General features: G+C 41.6%; 1 protein-coding gene across 1 annotated transcript in view; it reads right to left on the bottom strand.

The window, feature by feature from the left end:
* Window positions 1–15,983: 15,983 nt before the first annotated feature.
* LOC126455837 (uncharacterized) overlaps window positions 15,984–22,850 on the bottom strand; it is a 61,488-nt gene continuing 54,621 nt past the window's right edge. The window contains exons 4-5 of the mRNA XM_050091599.1: window positions 20,573–20,725; window positions 15,984–17,571 (exon numbers count right to left, since the gene is read on the bottom strand). Of these exons, the coding sequence (XP_049947556.1) occupies window positions 17,357–17,571; window positions 20,573–20,725 (368 nt within the window). The 3' untranslated portion in view covers window positions 15,984–17,356. The remainder of the gene's footprint in view (window positions 17,572–20,572; window positions 20,726–22,850) is intronic.

Raw genomic sequence — 22,850 nt, 5'->3', positions numbered from 1 at the left:
GTATCCATTTGGAATTCCGAAACGCAGCTTTCTAAAGCTTCTTTCTGTCCTACTTCTGGTGGCTCATTACTTGCTCTCCAGTATGCGTCACCTGACTGGTCGCTGACTCTCGCTGCGGGACGCCCCCGAAGAGCTTTTCGTTGTGCCTCCCGTGGTGCGGCCTCTGCTTCTGCCCCTGGATGCTACTACACAAAACATATCCTTTTGGTGTTTGTTTCACCTTCTGCTCATTGACATGCATTATATAAGGAGCGGCGTGTTAATACCGTCGACTGAGTGTAATCCCTTTTGCATTACATACTTACAGGCAAATCTGCTCTTTATCGAAGTAAGTTAGGTGTCATATTCACCTTCCCATTATGATGTATAAAACTCTTACGTAAGGTGTGAAATTGACCTTCATTTATTCTGCCACCTTATGACATCCGTGTTATTACACGTGTGTCCTTGGAGTCTTTACAGTTGCATGTTTCGATAAAGTCCTCTCAGTTTACAAGCCAAGTCATTTCGAATAAAACACTCGGGCTTTCAATAGATGTCTATGCCGTCATAGTCAGGACACTCTGGGTCTTTCGGTCCAACAGTTTTCACCTGATATTGTAAGCCTGTTCTGCCAAGACAATGTCCTTTCTATACTGCAACAAATAGTACGAGATGGCCGATGTCACAGCCATCGGCTTCCCACAGTCTCTGGCCATCGTGAACCTTTCCATGAAGCACATTATGGAGCAAGCTCTGAACTCTGCGAGGTTGCGACTATTTTGCTTCCTACTATTTGTTGACAATGTCTTCTTCATATTGCCTCATTCTGAAAATGCACTGTGGCAGTTCGAGGACAACATAAGTGGTGTCCATTCCAACATTAAATTTACTGCCGAGTTGGACATGGGTGACCTTCCGTTCTTGGATGTTTGGTACACTGACCTGGTCTTAAACGCCAACAGGTTTCATCACCCTGAACAAAAGAAAGCGCTACTGAGCACGTTTTCAGCAGAAGGAAGAGACGTGGGCTGAGAGCAGTGATCTGGCCTGCCTCCAAGATAAGAGATATGTTGCGTCCCATTAAAGTCAATATACGTCACTGAGCTCCTCGTGTGTATGGTATCAAGTGTGAATGTGGTAGCATCTCCATTGGTCAGACTATTCACGCTGTTGCCGAATATTGTGCAGAGGATTCAAGACATATGAAATAAGGGGACCTTCAGAAGTTGGCCGTGGCTAAAAATTACCTGCTGCGAAACGGGCAGAAAATACAATTTAAAACACGTTAGATTTGGCTCATATATCATCATACCGGTATTCTGTTATCAGAGAAGCGGTCGGAATTAGAATAAACTGCAATAGTATTAACAGAGACCAGGTGTACACACTCAGTAGGCCATGAGGGAGGGCTTTGGTCATTGAGTGAAAGCAAAGACGTAGGCTTAACGCTTTTAGGGACGCGGAAACGGCAGGTTCAAACGTGGCGCCTGCTGCTGGCCCCATGTGACGTCACCCGGTCCCGCAGCGGACGGAGCCGCTAGGAGCTGCACAGCTTGCCTCCAATGCAGTCGTCCTCTGGCCCTCTCTGGAACGTTCCAGACGCTGTCATTACATCTATATATGTAGAACACCGTAATTGTAATCCGAGTATACTTTATAGGACTGTTAGTACAGCATTTGGACCGAATGCCAGCATATTTATTTGAAGGTGCATTCTACTGGGGGGCGGTAGATACACTGCTGGCGTTTACAAGGACTAAAGTTCGTAAAATGTCCGTTTTTCTTGCATCTGGCAGAATTACATGTACGTCCTGCTTTCGTTCAATCAGCAGCTGCCTTGTGTCTGCCCCACTCCTGTTTCATTCACATTACGTTCTAATATACTCCATCCAGTGGAATCTTCGCTTTTGACATGTCTCCTGTTTGCATGTCACATATGACGCAAATAATCTTCGGCGTGAAATCAATAAAACAACCGAATTTTCTCTTAAATATGTTTGCAAGTATACAGGGCAACGCTTACTAAACTAACAGTTACCACACTGTAATATGGTTTAAAATTATAGCGAATTGACGTGTGTTAATAAATGCAACAATGACTAACAGTTAATAGTGTGCAAGATGTGACAACTTGTAACACGATCAACTGACTTCCCAAACCCGAGGAAATATCACGCAGCATGTTTCATAAAATCTGTTTCGGTAATTCAGATAGAAAGACGCCACTTAAGGGGCTCCGGAACGCCCTATACTTGCAATGTTAAAATAACGCTTATAAATTACATCTTTCCTGACAAAGTATTTGAGGTAGGAAGTTGAACTTTTTACAGATTATTTATTGGAATATGGGCTACAACTTAACACAGGGATTTTACAAAATTTTAGTTCAGTTATTAAAGATGATTTTTTTTTCAATTGTAATGAAAATTCACAACATTTTTTTGCAATTTTTTATTTATATATTCAAAAATATACAGTTTTTTGGAAAAAGGCTGTGTTAAATTATGCAGAAGGTACTGTGTAACATTTACTGAAAGTTTGAAACAAATATGTTTGGAAGATCCTTAGAAAACATGTAATTAGTATGAGAAAATAAAAGTTTTGGGAATCGAGCGACAAAGGTTGGATTAACGTTTTAGTGCATTCCAGGTCCATAGTATGGATTATCTTCATTCTCTGCAAACTCCTCCTCCATCTTCCTCTTGTTCCTCCTCCTGTTTACTCTTGCTTGTATTTCTAGACTCTTTACAGCCCTGTCTGCAGCCCGAAGGCGTTCCTTGTCTAAAGCAAGCATCGCTCGTTGTTGTGTTCGTAGATTTTGCTACCATTTTCTTCAGTTGCAGTTACTGCAACACTGTTCCAAAAGGTGGTCATGTATGAACACTTATCACATTTCAGTTGTATTTCACTAGCAAGTCCTACGTGCTTTATTATGGAGAGTTCCAGACCAATTTCACTACAATGAATACATCTTACACAGTTTGAAAAAATTCCTTTGAGAACCCACATACCAAATATTTCATTCACATCCGATTCGCCCATAAAACATTCATAGTTTTCACTCATTGAACCAAGCTTCTTCTGTGAAGTATTTTCTTTCCCACTTTGAGTGCTATGGGCAGGTGTACTTGAGAAGTTAGGTTCACTCACTTGGTTATCGTCTTTATTGTTTACAGTAATAACACATACCTTTGGCTTTCCAACATTTCTCCTTTTCTTAAAAGCCTTCAGAGGATTTCTAATAACTTTACTTTTACTCATTATTATACTTCAACAAAACAGAGACTCAAGAAACAGAATTAATTACGAATATTTTCGAGATAACGACAGAGTAAATAAACATGAAACAATCGACAATCACACCAGCGATATATATTGAACCATCACAGGTTAGCCACAACACATACTTTATCTCACATCACTAAAAAGTACCTGATGAACACGGACGTTAATAATAACACCATTTGACAGCAGTTTAACAGCGCCACAGTGGGTCACGCCCATGTAGAACACATTTCAAAAAAAAATTAAAAATAGTTGTAGTCTTCGGAATTGAATAAATTATATATCTATTAAAAGGTAATAGTCTGCAGATTCAGAAAACGCAAAAAAGTAAAAATTAAACTTTTCATGATTTTGAGCCTTTCCAGAGCCCCTTAAGCAACTTATCAACAATATGACTACACTATATGTCCATGATCAGCCTCTATGTACTTAGTCCAAGAAATCTAAATTCCGAGGTCTGCATTCAACAGACGAAAATTCTATCCAGGGGCACGCCTACCTCAAAAATGTTGCTTATCGAACCCATTGCAGTGGCTTACAATATTTTTGTATCCACTGACGCTGACGGGGATAAAATATTGATCGGATGCGGATAACGGATTTTTAGATAAAGTGCGGATTTGGACAGTAGTTCTCTCATCCGTGCAGAGCATATATTTCGTTCTATGTTGGACTAATGTGTCCTTGAAGTCTGGCCATTGTTTTTGGGTCCATTTACTTTCACTTCGCTATTACGAAAGCCACGTGACGGTTGATGACGAAGGGGAACTTCTGGTATCATTTTCCACCAACTCGTCTGTGTTCCATTCGTGAATGGGGCGTGAGGAGAATGATTGTAGGTAAAGTCTCGCGTTCTAAATTCTCAGATTTTCTCTCTGTTTCCATTTCACGATCCTTATGTCGGAAGAAATAACATGTTTCCTAACTCAAAGCAGAACGTACTCTCTCGGAAACTCCATAGCAAATTTTTCAGTATCGCACAATGCCTCTCATGCAGCGTCTGCAAAGAGATCCTGTCGATCAACTCCGTAACGCTCTTCTTTATTAATGTAACCTGGTAAGGTTCGCAGAATGATGAGCAATATTCAAGAATTGGTCAAAAAGCCTTCTGTACGTCATTTATCTCGTAAAGAATCTTCTCATCCGTGCCAAACTTTTCATCTCAAAGCAGAACTTTCCACCAACGTCCTAAATTATTTTCTAGATGTATTGCAATTTTTCTTTTCCTCTACAGTTTTTACCCCAGTGCAACAGAGGTTATTCCCTGATGTCTTAACAGGTGTTCTGTCATCCTGTCCCTTCTCCTTGTTAGTGTTTTCCACATATTTCTTTCCTCGTCGATTCTGCGGAGAACCTCCTCATTTCGTATCTTATCAGTCCACCTAATTTTAACTTTTGTCTGTAGCACCAGGTCTCAAACGCTTCGATTCTCTTCTGTTCCAGTTTCCCCACAGTCCGTATTTCCCCACCATAGAGTACTGTGCTCCAAATGTACAGTCTCCGAAATTTCTCCCTGTGGTTAAAGACTATGTTTGATATTAGTAGGCCGGCCGCGGTGGTCTCGCGGTTCTAGGCGCTCAGTCCGGAGCCGCGCGACTGCTACGGTCGCAGGTTCGAATCCTGCCTCGCGCATGGATGTGTGTGATGTCCTTAGGTTAGTTAGGTTTAAGTAGTTCTAAGTTCTACGAGACTGATGACCTAAGATGTTAAGTCCCATAGTGCTCAGAGCCATTTGAACCATTTTTTTTTATATTAGCAGAATTCTGTTTGCCAGGAATGTTTTTGCTAAAATTTGTTTTATGTGGTTATTCCATTTTAGCTCTCTGCAGATAGTTATTCGTAGGTATTTTGTGTTAGTAACCATCTTGAGTGATTTGTCGCCAATAGCTTAATCGTAAAATAGCGGATTTATTCGCCTATTTATGCGCAACACGATACATTTATTTACTTTCAGAATTAACTGCCAGGCCTTGCATTACTAATCCACCTCCTGCAGTTCTTCTTGAAACTTGCCGCAGTGTTATGGCGTTGCTACCTGCTTATAGACTAACGCATCACCTGCGAACACAGCTATGGAGCTTCCAGTATCATTCATTGCATAATGTAAATTGCAAACAGTAACGGTCCTATCACACTTCCTTCAGGCATTTCTGAAATTACCCTTGCATCTGTCTATTATTTCTGCTAAGAACGACTTGTTGACTTCTGTTTGCAAGCAAGTTTTGGATCCAATTACCATCTTATCCAATTCCCCCTAATCTCAAACACTGCTATTGACATTTGAGCAGCATATTACCGACGCAGTATTGGTATCTGAATGGTCAGCACGACTTAATGTCATGTCTAACGGTCCGAGTTCGATTCCAGGCTGAGTCGGAGATTTTCTCCGCCCAGGGACTGGGTTTTGTTTTGTGCTTATCATCATTTCATCCCCATCGACATGCAAGTCGCCAAAGTGACGTCAACTCGAAAGGCTTCCTCCAGGCGAACGGTCTACCCGACGGGAGGCCCTAGCCACACATCATTTATTTACAGGCGCAGGGGCAAACGTCTTTGGAAAAGAGAAAACGAAAATTTAAGCATTAGATAAGCGACAGAATATGTATACAAACAGACACGTGCTTTTAAAAGAATCCTGACTGTGCGCCAGTAGGCCTGCAGACGTTGCGGACAGTCACGGGTATGAAATAAGGCATTGGTCCGACGCCTGCTAAGAGTTAGAAGAAAATGCTTATAAAATTCGAAGAGCAGTGTTACAGAGGGAGGAGAGCAGGGATTCGACGTCTGCCGAAGATATGGCTACAGAACTACAGGCGAGGTCGAGAGTTTGTGTGCAAACATGCATTACACGGGGAACTGCCCGAACGTTGGATATGCCTGCGAGCACGGTGCACAAATCCTAGGAAATATCCTGCTTTGTTATCTATACAAAATCATCTGTGTTGAAGAGTTACGGAGTTTCTTTCGCACGTGGAAGTGAAAAATGAACGGAGATGGATCAGTCCCTGCACAGACGAAACCCATTTCCACCACCAAGGACATGTCAATTCGCAGAACTGCAGAATGTGGGCAACAGAAAATCATGACGCAAATCAACCGGTACCGCTTCATTCCACATTAGTGACTGAGTGGTGAGGGTTGACGGTGTCGCTTGTGGCAGGAGCGTATTTCTTCGAGGAGATTCGTTCTGCGGGTCCTGTTGTAAGGTGTCAGGCAAATCCAACACCTTCCATGAAAACCCTGACATGATAAGCAAGTCCAGTAGTATGTCACATAGCTCCGAATAAATCGTGACATTAAATTAACCAAAGTAATACGAGTAACGAGTGAGCAAATGGAATACCACAGACTAACACAAGAGTGCCTAAATGCATGTCATACCTTCCCACCGTGAGACAGACGCAGTTCCGAGGGGAGAAACGAGAACAGAAGCTGAGAGCAGAACCGTGTTAAGCTGGAAGGCCCTACGATAGGGGACGGACGGACACCCACGTCGCCAGCTAACCGCTAGGACCACACCACCCGCAAGTTTTAGCGTGAGACTTTTTCGCATCTCTGTTACGTCAGCCAGCCAATGTTAAAAGCTAGAGCCCTCCAGAAGAACGGTATAGATCTTACGATAACACAAAAAGGGCTACACCACCCGCAAGTTTTAGCGTGAGACTTTTTCGCGTCTCTGTTACGTTAGGACCACCCCCCAGCCGATGTTAAAAGACAGAGCCCTCCAGAAGAACAGTATAGATCTTACGATAACGCTAAAAGGACCACACCAGCTGCAAGTTTTAGCGTGAGACTTTTTCGCGTCTCTGTTATGTTGCAAATTTTAAAAACATTGCCCCACCACGAAAAGTATAACGTTTCTCACTGGATAGACAGAATTTTTGTAGGCGGAGATTCTGGTTAACATTGAGACCCTGATTGGTCAGATAAAACCACAGCCAGATAGTTTTTTTTTAACCAACTTCGGTAAATTGTAGTAAGGAGAAGTTAGGACAGAGTCGCTTCCGAGATGGCGAGGTGAGCGGAGCTGTGCTGCCCGCCGCCCCCTGACAAACACCGACAAGGTAATGAATGCACGCGATGCCGCATTTTTGAGCGCATAAGGCTTCACTCACAACTGCAGAAGTCTCATCTGTTACACCCCCTTTTTGCGTAATACTAGTGTTGATCGTCAATTAAAGCTCATGGTGTTCACGTTTGCCACTTGAAATAAAAATCTGAAACGCGATGATTTTTCTGTTATATAGTTATTGAGAAGCCACATCAGCCACTGTAATTTACGACAAGTTAGATAAGTAATTAAAGATAATTGAGGGTCACTGTAGACCATTTTGATAGTTTGCTCTTTTGTGAAACTTAATTTAAACCTAGATTATAGATGTGATATGGCATAGGTCATCCTTCGATCCATTGTAGAACTTGGAAACCCATTCAGGGAATATTCGTTCACATATTTGTTGAACGCAGTTGGTTTTTACCATCCTGTATTAAAACATTTCCTTTTATCAATAGTGCAATTTATAAACAACGTTTTGTGAGTAGAATAAAATTTCCAATGGTAAACTTAACTGCTTTTTCGACGTTATTTTACCAGTTAACTAAAAATAGGAAAGCCTTGAACCCCTTCCACTAAATTTAGTTAGTATTAAGATTCTTTTACAGGGAGTGCAGTGGAGCTGACGCTGAAATCATTAAGTATTTGGTTATATCATCGCTAGTCTCACTGAACTCTTCTGAATTCTACATGTCATGTGTGGTCTGGCGTCTCCTTACCAGCAACAGGTCCCAGGTTCAAACTAGTCAATTCCCTAAAAAACACGCTCAGAGCGTCGTTGCGCGAAAGTGGTAGGGAGACACGATATAGAACAAACAGACACCACGCAGAATGTTTAGACTTATCTGTAACGCCACTGGTAAACGCTATGAGAGTTTGCGCACCAGCGTCATTCTAGCCCTTCAACAGCGTGGATGTGTGGGTAAAATCAATTTTATGCAAGATGGCGCTCCTCTGCACATTGCACAGCCAGTGAAGCGGCTGCTGCAGAGGCATTCCAGAAATGCGAGAATAATCAGCCGTCATTTCCCTGCAGCCTGGCCGCCAAGATCACCTGATTTTAAACTGTGTGACTTCTGGCTGTGGGGTTCTCTGAAAGATATTGTGTTCACTGCTCCACTTACGAACGTAGCTGAATTACAGATACACATTGCGCAACGCATTCTGAACGTTTTTGTGGAACATGCAGTTTCTCGATTTACACTTGTGGCAGAAAACAGTGGTCAGCACACTGAACGTGTCTTGTGTCAGTCTCACAACAGCGGGAAAGTGATGTCATTTTGCTTTTTATGTGATTTTTCGCCTCAGGACGACTAAAACCTGATTTTTTCCCATCCGATGCGGTACAATCTCGCCTTGGTGGATGGGCTTACCTAACAGTGCCACAACAGTTGACTGCCGAACTTGTGCAGTCATGCACATTGAACAGTACACATGGTAATGTGCAACACAAACCGTAGCCGTCGTATTGCGTTTTATCCGTCATTTGTAAGTTACAGTGCTATCTACTGGTAAAATTTTTGCTAAATTATTTTTTGTTCCACGAAGCTTCCCCCTGAGTCAATAAGTTGCTGTTCAGATTTGAAGTCGTTCTGAACAGTGGTTCTCTTTAAATAGCGTTTTGAAACTGGGACTTTAAGCACGGACACCCTGTATTTTGTTCACTAAACGACAGTGCGGTACTTTATATCTCGAAAACTAGCAAACTTCTGTATATATTTCAGTAAAAAGAAAGCGACAGATATAGTCTTCCTGTGAAGTAAATTTCAGTGGGCGCGAATCAGTGATTTGCCGGTTACCGACCTGGCGGGAACACGTGAGACGCCTTTTCGTCGACGTGACACTCCAGCGTCGTCTGCCGGAGATGTCAGCGCCGAGACCTCGTTACTTGCCACTTCAGCGGGCGACTCCTAGTGTGCGCCAGAAGATTGCGCGTCTCCTGCTGGTAGGTAAGGAACGATTCGAGTGCTCAGTCGTCTGTTCATAAGGAAGCACACAAGCGAAACCTAAGCTGAATGAGTTTGACAAGTACGTAGTCCATTCACAAAAGGAATAATGTTTACGCAGTGTAAAAAAACGTGAGGGGATTGTTACTGGATGATATTCCCACGTTCACCTCATACTTCACAAAATAATATCATTTTCAGTCACAACCGCAAAGAACTTCTACAGCTACGACTTGTTTCGACATTTAGGCTTACAGCACAATAATGACTCTTGATGGAAGGAGGGCGTCTTCTTCAGTACTTTTTCCAATCCTAGATACCTGGGAAAGCTCGCCGCACGTAGTGCGGCAACCAGAGATGTGGGAATTTTAGTAAAATTATCTGATTAGGATACTTCATGGAGGTATGTTCAGTCTTCGCAAGTAAATGAAAAACAGTTTGTTTTCCGTCATGACGTTTCGTTTCTTTTATTTTTTTATTTATGAAGCATCTTCGTGAGGTTAAATTATCGCTAGGTGTTACTTACGATTTCCGATGTTGCTAGTCCGTGTATGTGGTCCTGGAGATGTATTCATTCAGTCCCCATACTCCAGATGGCCGATTCCCGGCATTTTCCAGCATCATTTATTACAGCTCATCATGTACATTTTTCATTGTGTGATCACATGTGTGTGTTTACTGTTTGCAGTGTCGTCATCTGTCGCTGTGGGCTTACCTTTTCTCCTTTTGTTTGTGTAGAGTTTGTAGTTTGATATTTTTCAATTGTTTTTTTTGTGTGTGAGTGTGTGTCTATGCCAGCGTGTGTGTGTGTGTGTGTGTGTGTGTGTGTGTGTGTTCTTGTGAGTGTGTTTTGTTATGTGTGAATGTGTCATTCACTGTGAGAGTGCTTACAAATGAGGATCTGTTATTCTTTTTATTCTTTATGTGTGTACGTGTGTGTGTGTGTGTGTGTGTGTGTGTGTGTGTGTGTGTGTGAGAGAGAGAGAGAGAGAGCGAGAAGAGAGAGAGAGAGTGACGGCCAGAAGAGAGGACGATTCGTTAATTATTTAGTTAGGTTATGTTTCACATTATTGTTTGTTATTGTTTTAATGGCTATTATGATCACTGAGCTACTGCTTACATTGATTTGATCATTGATTACTTTCTTTTTCATTGCAAGGTCCCTTTGCATGGGGACCGTATGAACACGTCTCCAGGACAACAAACACGGACTAGCAACATTGGAAATCGTCATTAACACGAAATGATGATTTTACCTCACGAAACTTGTGCCACAAAAGTTGTTTCTAATCTGGAAAACAAGAGAAAAACATGAGGAAACGTAACATCGTAACATTGTTGTTACCACTGCATGATGAAATTATTACATATATCCAAACAGACATGCATTACAGGACACTGAAGATGCTTAATAAGTAAAAGAAGCGAAACGCGACAGCAAAAAACAAAGTGTCTTTTATTTAGTTGCAAAGACGGAAGAAACCTCCATCAATTTTGAAGCAACTAAGGAACGACAGAAAACGGAAAAAACGACGACCTAGGAAACTTGCTTCAAGTGAAATGGGTATTTCCCTTATGCGATATGTTTTACTTGATAAATACTAAATTTTGCATAGCAATTTTCTAAAAGTTCTTGAGACGAGAGCCTCGAGGGGTAGCCGTGCGGTCTGAGGCGCCTTGCCACGGTTCGCGCGGCTCCTCCAGTCAGAGGTTCGAGTCCTCCCTTGGGCATGGGTGCGTGCGCTGTCCTTAGCTTAAGTTAGTTTAAGTTACATTAAGTAGTGTGTAAGCCTAGGGACCGATGACCTCAGCAGTTTGGTCCCATAGGAACTTACACCAAATTTCCAAATTTTTCTTGAGACGAGAGAGAAACGAAAATTAGATCATAGTTTGTAGAAGATTTCAAGGATGATGAAACACCATTCGATTTATAGTTATTAATTTTCACCAATCGATCGATTTTTCGCTGCCTTCCCTACATGGGACTTGTTTATTGGAAGTCAACTCACACTGACTGGTATCTTCACACTGATAATTGTCACTACCCGGCAGTAGTGGTGCAAAGTTCGTACCACCCCACGTTGTATTGTTGCAAAATTGATTCAAGATGGCGGATCCAAGATGGCGGCGATAGATATGGCAACATCGCAAGGGCGTCATGGTGGGAAGTTTAATGTCGGGAAGATAGGTCAATTGGGCTACCTTCACTAACCTAAACCCTTCCCCTCCCCCAGAAAATGGCGGAAAGTTCAAATTCCATCAGGACAATACAACACACCATGGCTGCCTCTACTAGCCTAAGAAACAGCTCGGAGACTTGCGCTACCTCCACTAACCTAAAGATGGAGGCAAGGTATCTAAGATGAACATCAAGAAAAGTGAAACAAGGCTAATTTAATATAGTCGAATTAAATCAGGTGATGCTCAGGAAATTATATTAGGAAATTAGAGACTCAAAGCAGTAGATGAATTTTGTTATTTGGGCAGCAAAATAACCAACTATGGCCGCAGTGTTGAATATGTAAAATGCGGACTGGAACCAGCAAGATAAGACTTTCTGAAAGAGCGAAATTTGTTACAACTGAATATATATTTAAATTTTAGGAAGTCTTTCCAGATGTTGCATGTAAGCAGTGTTGCCTCCTACGGGAGTGAATTGTGGACAATAAGCAGCTCAGATAAGAGAATAGAAGCATTTGAAATATGGTGCTGTAGAAGAATGCTGAAGTTTAGATAAGAAGGTACTGAATCGAATTGGGGAAATGAGAAAATATGGCACAGCTTGACTCAAAGAAGGAAGGACACATTGTGAGACGTCAAGGTAAGGTCATTTTGGTAAAGGAATGGAGTGTGACGTATAAAAATTGTAGGAAACCAAGACCTGAGTAGCAGTTTCAAATAGCTCTAGGTTGCAGCAATTATGTAGAAATGAAGAGGCTTGCACTGAATAGTATAGCGTGGGGAGATGCATCAGTAAAGTCTTCGGACTGAAGACCACAACATCAAAATGTTAAGTTCATTTTTCATACACGCCTCGCTATAAAGATCGATTGTGAGACGCATTCTGTTTGGCCATCTTGGTCAGAGCTCATTATTCAGATGCCGCGTATTGAAGAACTCAGCTGCTTTCTTTCTATAATAAAGGTGTCGAGGCTGATACCTAAATATGCTCGGTTGAAGTATTTAATTTCTCCTTCATATTGTATCAAGTTCAATGAAGAAAACACCATGAGTTTCTAAGAAGCGTCAGCATTCTGCTACATTACTTACAGTCGCCAGTAGTCCTTCTAATTAAGTTTGTTTGCCTACAGATTCGTAGCAGCCAAGTAGCATCAAATAAATTGCCATAATTGTATAACGCGAGGAGATTCTAAAGCATATGAATCATTTTAAAAAAAACTGGTCTAGGTAGATTGTCATTCATAATGTAACAATGTAAGAAATGATACAGTATGTGAATACAAATCTCTCCCTCTTTCTCTCTTTTTTAAACGTGTTTAGTGCTGGCAAGTTAGTTTGGAAAACCACCAACAAGGGCTCCACTGACTGTAGTTGCTGAAAATGGCGGTGACCCGCGAAGAGAAAGCATTTTGGTTATTAGAATTTACACGTTGCCAATCGGTAGTGCATGTGCGAAGTGCTTTCCGTGGCAAAATTACAACAGTACAGTGAACTGGTACAAGAAATTCTCGAAAAGAAAGGCCCTTTGTGCGACAAGAAACATTCGAGCTCAGCAGTAGTGTCAAAACATATAGTGGACCGTGTGAGCGTCATGGTGTTGCGATGTCCCATACAGTCTACCTTTCTAATACGTGAGAACGGACCTCATTCAGCAGTGTGAAAAATCTTTCTAAAACGACTGAAGGTGAACCCATACGAAGTGCAACTCCAGGAAGCAATAAACCGTGACTAAAAACTGTGTTGTCCGCATCTCCTCGCCAATTGCAGAAAAATCTAAATATTACGACTTCGTTAGTAAATTAATCTTAAGTGACAAAGCCACCTTTCACTTTTCGGGAAAAATTCAACAGGCACAGCACACGAATATGCGGGCAAATAATCTACAAGCAGCTGTCGAGCTCGTCCGGGATTCCGAGATAATTAGTGTGTTTTGTACCATGTCCAACAACATAGTCTATGGACCCGTCTTCTATTCTGAGAGAACTGTCAATAGTACCACCTATCTCGACGTGCCACAAATGTGGCTCATACCAGAGCTTGACACTGATAGGATGGATTTCATCTTTCATCAATATGGCGCCCCTCCACATTTCCACAGTTGTGTTGGTTGGTTGGTTTGTTTGTTGGGTAAAGGGACTAAAGGGCATGGTCATCAGTTCCAACACAAGTCGTGTACGAGATTACCTGAATGAGACGTTGCCAAGTCGATGGACAGGTCGTGTTGCGGCCGCTGATCTGGTGCTACTCGTGTGTTCACCAGTCACTGATTTTTTCTTGTGGGGTTACATCAAGGACAGCGTTTATGTTCCACCTCTGCCACAGAACCTCGAAAACATGCGACAACGCGTCGCGGTAGCTATTCGTACCGACGCTCTTGACATGCTGGGTTGGGCATTGGCAGAATAGGATTACTGAGTAGATGTGTGTCTTGTGACGAAGAGTAGCCACACAAAATACTTAACAAAAATGAAAAGCTTCGAGAGTTTATTTTTCATTTATTGTGTAATTCTAGGCCACATTTCAATACCGATTTTCAAGAACTTCGTAATTATTCGATATCATATAAAATATAATGGCGAACACCCGACGGACAGGGATCTGGAAAAATGACTTAAAACACCTTTTCGCCTGAGTATTATCATGGCCCCTAAGTCCTTCGTGCACGATGCTGTAGGAAGTTGAAATATCGGCTTACAACTTCTATAGCACTGTCTTCGCAACAGAGAATTAAACATGATAACAGAGATTTTAATGGACTGTAATGTAGACAAGTATTGAGTGTATTCCTACAGAAAACTTCCGTACAATGCCAGCGAGTGTTATGTCTAATCCTCTATGTACATATCGCTTAATATGATGGATATACTGTCAGTCTGCCATGAAAACCGCTGTTTCTTCATATAATAGCCAAACATGATTCAGCATCTTCGCCAGTAGATTTCTTTATTTAGTTTTATAAAATATTAACATGTTTGAAGTGACAATTACTCTCACAAAAATTAGGCCTAAAGACAGTTTCTGTCTGTTGCTATCAGTGCCTTAATTTTTACATTGTTGAGCTATGTAAGGTCCTCTATACATTAATGGATACTTGTAGATGCTAATATCCAATAATGTACAGAGGGCACTGCATTATCCAAGATGATGATAACAACCTACAATAACTGTTTTAGGCCTAATTTTCGTTACAATAAATGTCACTAAAACTCGTTTACATTTTAAAGAACTAAATAAAAAATACCCATTGGCGATGGCACAAAGGTGCTGACACACGTCTGGATTTGATGTGAAAAGCAGTTGTTTGCATAACAGGCAGACCTTGCAGCCATAGTTTTGTCTGTAAACGCGGGTGTTGTTAAAGCTTCAAAGCTAAAGCTTACCTTGTAGATCCCATCGTGTACCCAAAAGATTACCTTGCAGTATCGCTTCAGAAAAAGTATTGCGATTGTTAACCGGTTTTCGGCTTACATGCCCATCTTCAGACATTTATTGAGTACAATCACCAAAGAAGTTAAATGTTAGCAAACAATATTGGAAGAGAAGTAACACATCTAGACTAAAGTAGAAACATATAGTAAGTAACATCTTGCAACGAAAAAGTAAAAACTGAACAGTACATTAATAACAATGGAGTTGACAGGATAACCTTTAAGACAAAATAGGAATGGCATGCCTACATAACAGTTTCTATTAATAAACAAAACTAATAAAATAAAATAAAATTAGTACTAGACAAGGCTGCATCAGGAGGTATGGAACATGGAGTATGACACACTTATTATAATGTTGTTCTACCAAGAACCGACGGAAGATTCTGTTTTATTCTTTATCTGTTTATTGTTCAACGATTTGAAAGAACTGTTGTGACATTATGACCTTATATTAGGTACTATGTGCTATGTAATCCTTGCAAATTTTTTGTATTTGTCAGATGTAGCACTTACATTATAAGGTGCTGGAAGCATGGTCTGTAGACTTTGCGCCTAAAAACCAAACTTTTACGGGATATATATATAAGATTATGTACCTTGGTTGTTGCACTGACAAAGTGATTTGCGAGTGCCTGGAGAACCTAGAAGATCTCAAGCAAACTTTCAGATTTCAAGATACTTTCTTGAGAAATCCCATTGATCAGAGATGATTAGTGCTCACAAACAATGGATAATGCTTCACATACAAATACTGCAGCGAATTGTTTAGTGCTTTACAACCGTTAAGGTAGCAAACGATATCAACTCTTTATTTTTACGATAATGATGGAAACTGAAGGAATGAATTAAAATTTGTGCCATGGCTAGGACTTGAACCCGGGTTACCTTGCGTACTAGGCAGGTTGCTAGCAATTACACCACCACAACATCACAGCCAACAGACTGCATGGACTACTGTCGTACAGCCCTTCACATATTAACAAACAGTGTAATAAAGCACAGAATCCCATCTTGGAAATCCATTTCAACATAAAATCAACAGATGAATGACGATGTTTATATTTTCTTTATATAATATTTTATTCAGAGTCACAAAGACTACACTGTGGCTCGAAACTTAGTTTTTAATGTATTCACACAAGTTTACGTTTCCAAAAAGAAATTACACCTTAACAACAATTGGTTTCACTATTGTGGCAAGTCGTTTATACATCAAAAAATTGGTATATTTGAAGATTTGTACTTTTACGCATATTGCAGAGTAGAATTCCCTGGAGCACATTTTTGGAAGCTGAAATTCTCTGAATGCATTACATATCTGATATTTTCACAGGGCTACAAAAAGGAAAAAATACTGATTATTTTGGAATTAAAAATTTACTGCCTGTCCAGGGTATTCTCCTTCATATCACATTTTCAAAAATTAGCTGCAGGTGAAGTAAATAAGCTATTAGATGTGAATCGCGCTTCCAGTGCATATGTGCGATTACTTGGTACTACAAAAAGCACATGTATGTAGAGATGAAAGAAAAGGCGAATTTAAAGGGTTCCATTAACAAAGGACACAACCACTATGTTGTTCGATAAGAGGAATGTAATAGAAACGTTTTCATTTTCTGCACACTTATCGTTTCCTATCGCACTTTCTATCTGTCTGTAGAGTAACAATAATATGATACAAGCATTTTTCCAGATAATCACATCCTATTGGTATCAATGTTTCAAAATTTGTCCCTTTGTACTTTTCAATGGTAACATACTGACATACTGCGTCTACACGGCTGTCACAAATATTTCTAGAAGAATGTAATCAATTTCATGAGTATTTGTCCTGTTACCTGACGTTTCTTCGTAGTGTAAAAATCCCACCGTCACGTGAACTGTGCAAATTGTATGGGTAGTGATTTTCACTTCAGAATGTAAATGAGAGGTATCTGGGAGAGGGGCAGAAGTTAGAGCTTTCCAGTGTTCTCGGAGGTAACTGAATTTTTTTGAGTATTTACTATGTAAGTGATCATAATGCGTGGAGAAGGCTGTGTCTTACTGCAGTAGTGAATGTAAGATTGCTGATGATGATGGCTGAGAAATAAAGATAATACGTGGAGGCAAGGACAGTGACAGAACTCATCCGATTAGCGGCAATTTGGGCGTATCTCACTGCAGTCACGTTTATGATGAGATACATTGCTATCGCGCTGTCCTCGCCTCTAGAATACAGTTGATGTAAGAAACGGAAATGACGAAAAGCAAGCCATCGTGATGGTGAGACGCGATGAGTTTTCGCCTCTGGGATCGCTGGTCTTTCGGATCACCGGGTCGCAGCACAACACGGAGCACTTTCGCCGCAGATGTCCACACGGAGAGACGACGACCTCGCTGGACGAGGCGAGCGGCGGCCTCCGGCCAGCTGGATGTGATGCGGTGCAGAGGCCTGGATTCCAGAGCGAGGTCTGGAGAGGCGGCAGCTGCAGCGGCAGTCAGTGCGGCCGCAGGAAGGCCGTGACGGACGCCAGGCCGGACAGCAGCGTCGCGACGCCCAGAGACGCCGGCGCCGTGGCCGCGTTGCAGCCGTCCGCGAAGCACTGGCACACCACCTCCAGGTGGTCGTCGTCCTCGTACTGGTAGCACGGGTTGCGGCTGCGCTCCCAGCTGCACGTGCGGCGCACGCGGACCACCGGCTCGTCGCGTTGCACTGCAACACGGCAAATGAGACTTGTTGCGTGTCTGAAAGGGCAGGCCTGGAGGCAGGGGAAAGCAACTCGCTGGGAAAAGATGTTTCATGCAGCCTCCCAAAGGCCGTTGTGAGCGCTATGTACAAAGAATTAGTCATCCCTGAGAAAAATGGCGTGAAGATCATCTCCAGCCAGTCGGTACATTTCGTGGTGTTTCCAAGGCATTTGATTCTCTAGATCAGTGGTTCCCAACAGGTGGTCCGCAGACCCCCAGGGGTCCGCGAGCTATGCCAGAGGGGTCCGCAAGATGCTATTAGAATAAAAGATACGTTAAATATATTTCGTATTGTGGTGTGTGTACTGTAAGACCTTCAGTACACACACCAGCAGATTATTTGACTTGTCGCTCTAACGCAGTAGGGGAGTGTCAGCAATATATCTCGTGGTCTTATCGTGGCGAGTTTATCTTCTGCCGTTAGGTCGGAGGATAGAACTGTCACTTGCACGCTTAGAGTAGCAGATTGACAGTGACCAACTTTAAACAAAACTTGATTAATTTTCACACACATTTATTAAAATAATAACAAGCATAAAAATTACTTAACTTTGTTCTGGATGCTATTTACAATTGACAGTCTGAAGTTCCTTTGGTACTGGTACGTTAATCTTATTCTCACACATATCTCTGATACTTGACAAAAGTGTCTATACATTTATCTTCATGGCTGTGTACAGGAATATGAGAATCTTATTAGGCGCAGAGTGAAACTTGACTATAGACTGGTACAGACAAATGCAGACTGACTAATCGGAGGTCTGTACACTCGTTATAATACCTCGCGCGTTCATGTATCACTGCGCGAGTGTGATCCATGAGGAGAAAAGGTTCTACGTTAGCAGCAATCTCATTGCCTGCGATACATATTAATACGCGGATCGGCGGAAGCAGAATTTGGTCCGTCTCTATGGCAGCGCCATCTTGTAGTGCAGAGACGGATGAGCGCTGCATCTGCGCTGTTGTGCTTAGCGGGGCGCGCTCTAGTGGGAAAGTTGTGTACACGCTGACTACATGGAACTATGTACACAACACGTATGATAACAGATTATTTGTTGTGGCCGCTTCCTGCATGAGCAGAGCCTTAGCGAACGCTAGCCTCTGCGTCTAGCGTCTTCCTAGAGCCAACTGACACTAGCACACTAGCAAAACTAGAATTAGATAGAGGCAAATAGTTCTGCTGTATGCCGTTAGACTGTGCTCACTGCCTCTTTCCAGCTGACAACTAAGAACTGAAAATTAAAACTAACTGTATACTGATGGAGTACTGTGTTGTAAGTGTATTTTTTCAAATAAATAATACCCTGCATGAAATTAGTGGTTCCTTATTTTTCACACATGTCTACTCAATGCAATCTCAAGTGTAGTACATTTGATGGACCAATACACTCAGTTTTCATTTTTTCCTGTCTTTTCAGTTCATACTCAATTTTTATTTTTTAAGGAGTTTGTTATACTAAACACCCAGATCTGAAGACAAAGTTTTTGAGCAATAATCAAAAATTTAACAATAACAATGATGTCTAAATTGAAAAAGTTTTAATCTCAATTTTTTTCAGTAATTAATATGTCAATGCTTTTTCTAAGTACCAAATATAGAAAAAGTATAAAAAGCCTCTTAATTTGGCTTTTTTAGGTACTTGATACTATGATATGACAAGGTACCAATCATGCTCGATGAGGGGGTCCTCGAGAAAGTTTTTTTGGCAACCCTTGCTCTAGATCGTACATTATTACTCTCTTAGAAAAACATAAGTTTTATGGAACCGATGGCTTCACTAATAACTGGTTTCGATCACAGTTAACAAAAACAAAGCAAAAAGTTACGTGGAATATTTCAAACAACGGTCGCTGGAGAGAAAATTTTAGTGTTTCGGTACAATGCAGGAGGTATGTCCCACAGGGCTCTACTTTGGGTCTACTCCTGTTCGCTATGCACATCTATGTCACTGACATAGATAACTATGGCCCAGCAACTGAAAACGAGCATCTCGGAAAGAGTGAAGCTAATTAGATGTTCACTTGCTACTGTTGTGAACATATATGGAAAGTGGTTGAAAGATGGTGAAACCACGCGCAGGACAAGTGGCAATTTGTGACAGATCTGACGACAGACTGCAATACCAGTGCGGAACAAGTGTTTTTGAACACATGATTCAGTACAAATTGTTGAACATGAGGCTGCGCAGCAGATGAAACCTACGCCACCCCATGCCGACCCAAGACATTGTCAGTTACGACTGTACGGGGCACGGGATCATAGAGATCGGACCGTCGATCAACAGAAAAGTGTCGCCCAGCCGGATGAATCAGGTTCATTGTTACAACATGTCATTGGTCGTGTCTGGATACTCCGTCATCAATTTGAACAGCTGTTCAAGGCATGTACTGTAGCAGGGACACAGGTCAATGGGGCAGTATTAAGCTGTGGGGGATATTCAGCTGGGCATCCCTGGGATCTCTGGTAGCAACGAAGGCGCCGTGACTGCTGAGGATTAAGTGAACATTATTGCTCACCACTTGCATCCCTTGCATCCCTAGATGTCTCCCCCAATAGACATAGCCTCTTCCAGCAGACTAAATGTCCATGTCACAGCGAGCATGATAGTGAGCTCATGTTGATGTCCTGGCCTCCAAATTCATCTGATCTGAACCCGACAGAATACATCTTGCACGCTGGTGGAAGCCAAAAACGCACCCACCGACCGCAAACACGTGATGTGCGGTTACTGTTGCCACATACCTCTAGGAACTTACCAAGGACTCGCCGAATCGACACCAGCCAATTGCTGCTGTATTACGTTCCAAACGTCAACCAACACGCTGTTAACCCGTTTGTCTTAATGTTTTGGCTCAGCAGTGTATTACTACGACATTGCTAACTCAGTAGCGGAAGAAAATTATTTCATTTCTGCGAAAGCTGTTCAGATTGTTCACTAAATGTAGATACTGTGTGCAGTACTCACGCGTTTGAACCATTTTGCGGCAGAAGGGCTCCGCCCCGTTATAGTCGCCGTCACACGGCTTGAGAAGGCGATCGTACGTCGCGTTGCCCATCGTTATCTTGTCGCAGTCAGGATCCTCGAAGGAGTTACACTGGTAGCAGCTGATGGCGCGAGCTGCAACATATCGAGACACACCGTTGTCAGCGCAGATCCACTGCCGATGCAGCAACTGCGGTGGCTCTCCTGTTACATGAGAACGACAAATTCCACAATTCATACACAACAGTTGATACTAAGTTCACTGTGCCATATAATTCTTTTTATTCTCCGTTCATTTCGTAGATTAACCTTTGGAGAACTAAATCTGTATCTCATCGATTGCTTCAGAACGAAAGCCCCCTGATCATCACAACCTACATGTTCGCCCAGTACAATTCGACTCTAATGTAACGTAGCAGTCACTTTTGGCTGTAACATAAAATTGCTTAACATTATTCGTCTCTTTCTATATCGATCTCTTTACTTGCAATTACTTTATTCGTATTTGGCTTCTCTTTTAGAGCCGGCCGGGGTGGCCGAGCGGTTCTATGCGCTACAGTCTGGAACCGCGCGACCGCTACGTTCGCAGGTTCGAATCCTGCCTCGGGCATGGATATGTTTGATGTCCTTAGTTAGGTTTAAGTAGTTCTGTTCTAGGGGACTGATGACCTCAGAAGTTAAGTCCCATAGTCCTCAGAGCCATTTGAACCATTCTCTTTTAGAAATTGTCCCCAGGGCGACTAGCAGTTACTGGAAGAAAAGGTTACCTCTCACTAGAAAAGATGTTTTTAACTAAGCAAAGCCTACAAAGTCTAATATGACTCTAATGCTCAACTACTTTTTTTTTTTTGGGAAGCATTCTAAAGTAGTTAAAGTATAACAATCTACGTACGTGGTCGAAATGCCTCGATACAAGTGCTTTGTTTCATCCAAAGCCGATGATTCAATTAAAATCACTTAATTAAAACATTGATACAAAAGAATCGATAACTTACGACATACATTGACCTAGAAAAATTCGAGACCAGACGTATTATCGATGATTAAAATGTAATCTTTTGATAGTTATAAACCTTCTGAACGTAATTATCCTTACAGTCCTACGTAACACGTAAGTGACCACTCGATTAACATCTCATGATTGTAGTTCACAGTCACGTAGAATTTTTTAAAGGACATCATATTCGCCGTTGACTGCAGGGATACTTTATTGTACAATTAAGTTTCGGGCTTAAGGCCATTATCAAGTGGTATCCAAAAGATTTTACTTCAACTCACGTCAAACCTTAAAATCCTCTGACATATTCTATTTATTTATTTATTCACTCATTTAGCCTCACCTGATTAGGGCCATCAGATCCTCTCTACATCACACCAGGATTTCACACATACAGTACTTTCTTTACATCATAGTTCCCTAAGAAATAACAATTATAGTATGGCAGATAGTATCAAAATGATTTGAATGTCTACATTGACAGTAGGAGTAAATAATACTGATTATGCACTGTTGTTGTTGTTGTTGTTGTGGTCTTCAGTCCTGAGATTGGTTTGATGCAGCTCTCCATTCTAATCTATCCTGTGCAAGCTCCTTCGTCTCCCAGTACCTACTGCAACCTACATCCTTCTGAATCTGCTTAATGTATTCGTCTCTTGGTCTCCCTCTACGATTTTTACCCTCCACGCTGCCCTCCAATGCTAAATTTGTGATCCCTTGAAGCCTCAGGACATGTCCTACCAACCGATCCCTTCTTCTACTCAAGTTGTATCACAAACTTCTCTTCTCCCCAATCCTATTCAATACCTCCTCATTAGTTATGTGATCTACCCACCTAATCTTCAACATTCTTCTGTAGCACCACATTTCGAAAGCTTCTATTCTCTTCTTGTCCAAACTATTTATTGTCCATGTTTCACTTGCATACATGGCTACACTCCATACAAATACTTTCAGAAACGACTTCCTGACACTTAAATCTATATTCGATGTTAACAAATTTCTCTTCTTCAGAAACGCTTTCCTTGCCATTGCCAGTCTACATTTTATATCCTCTCTACTTCGACTATCATCAGTTATTTTGCTCCCCAAATAGCAAAACTCCTTTACTACTTTAAGTGTCTCATTTCCTAATCTAATTCCCTCAGCATCACCCGACTTAATTCGACTAAATTCCATTATCCTCGTTTTACTTTTGTTGATGTTCATCTTATATCCTCCCTTCAAGACACTGTCCATTCCGGTCAATTGCTCTTCCAAGTC

This window comes from Schistocerca serialis, chromosome 2 (genome assembly GCF_023864345.2).
Source record: "Schistocerca serialis cubense isolate TAMUIC-IGC-003099 chromosome 2, iqSchSeri2.2, whole genome shotgun sequence".
NCBI lineage: Eukaryota > Metazoa > Arthropoda > Insecta > Orthoptera > Acrididae > Schistocerca > Schistocerca serialis.
This window is presented reverse-complemented; position numbering and strand designations above follow the sequence as displayed.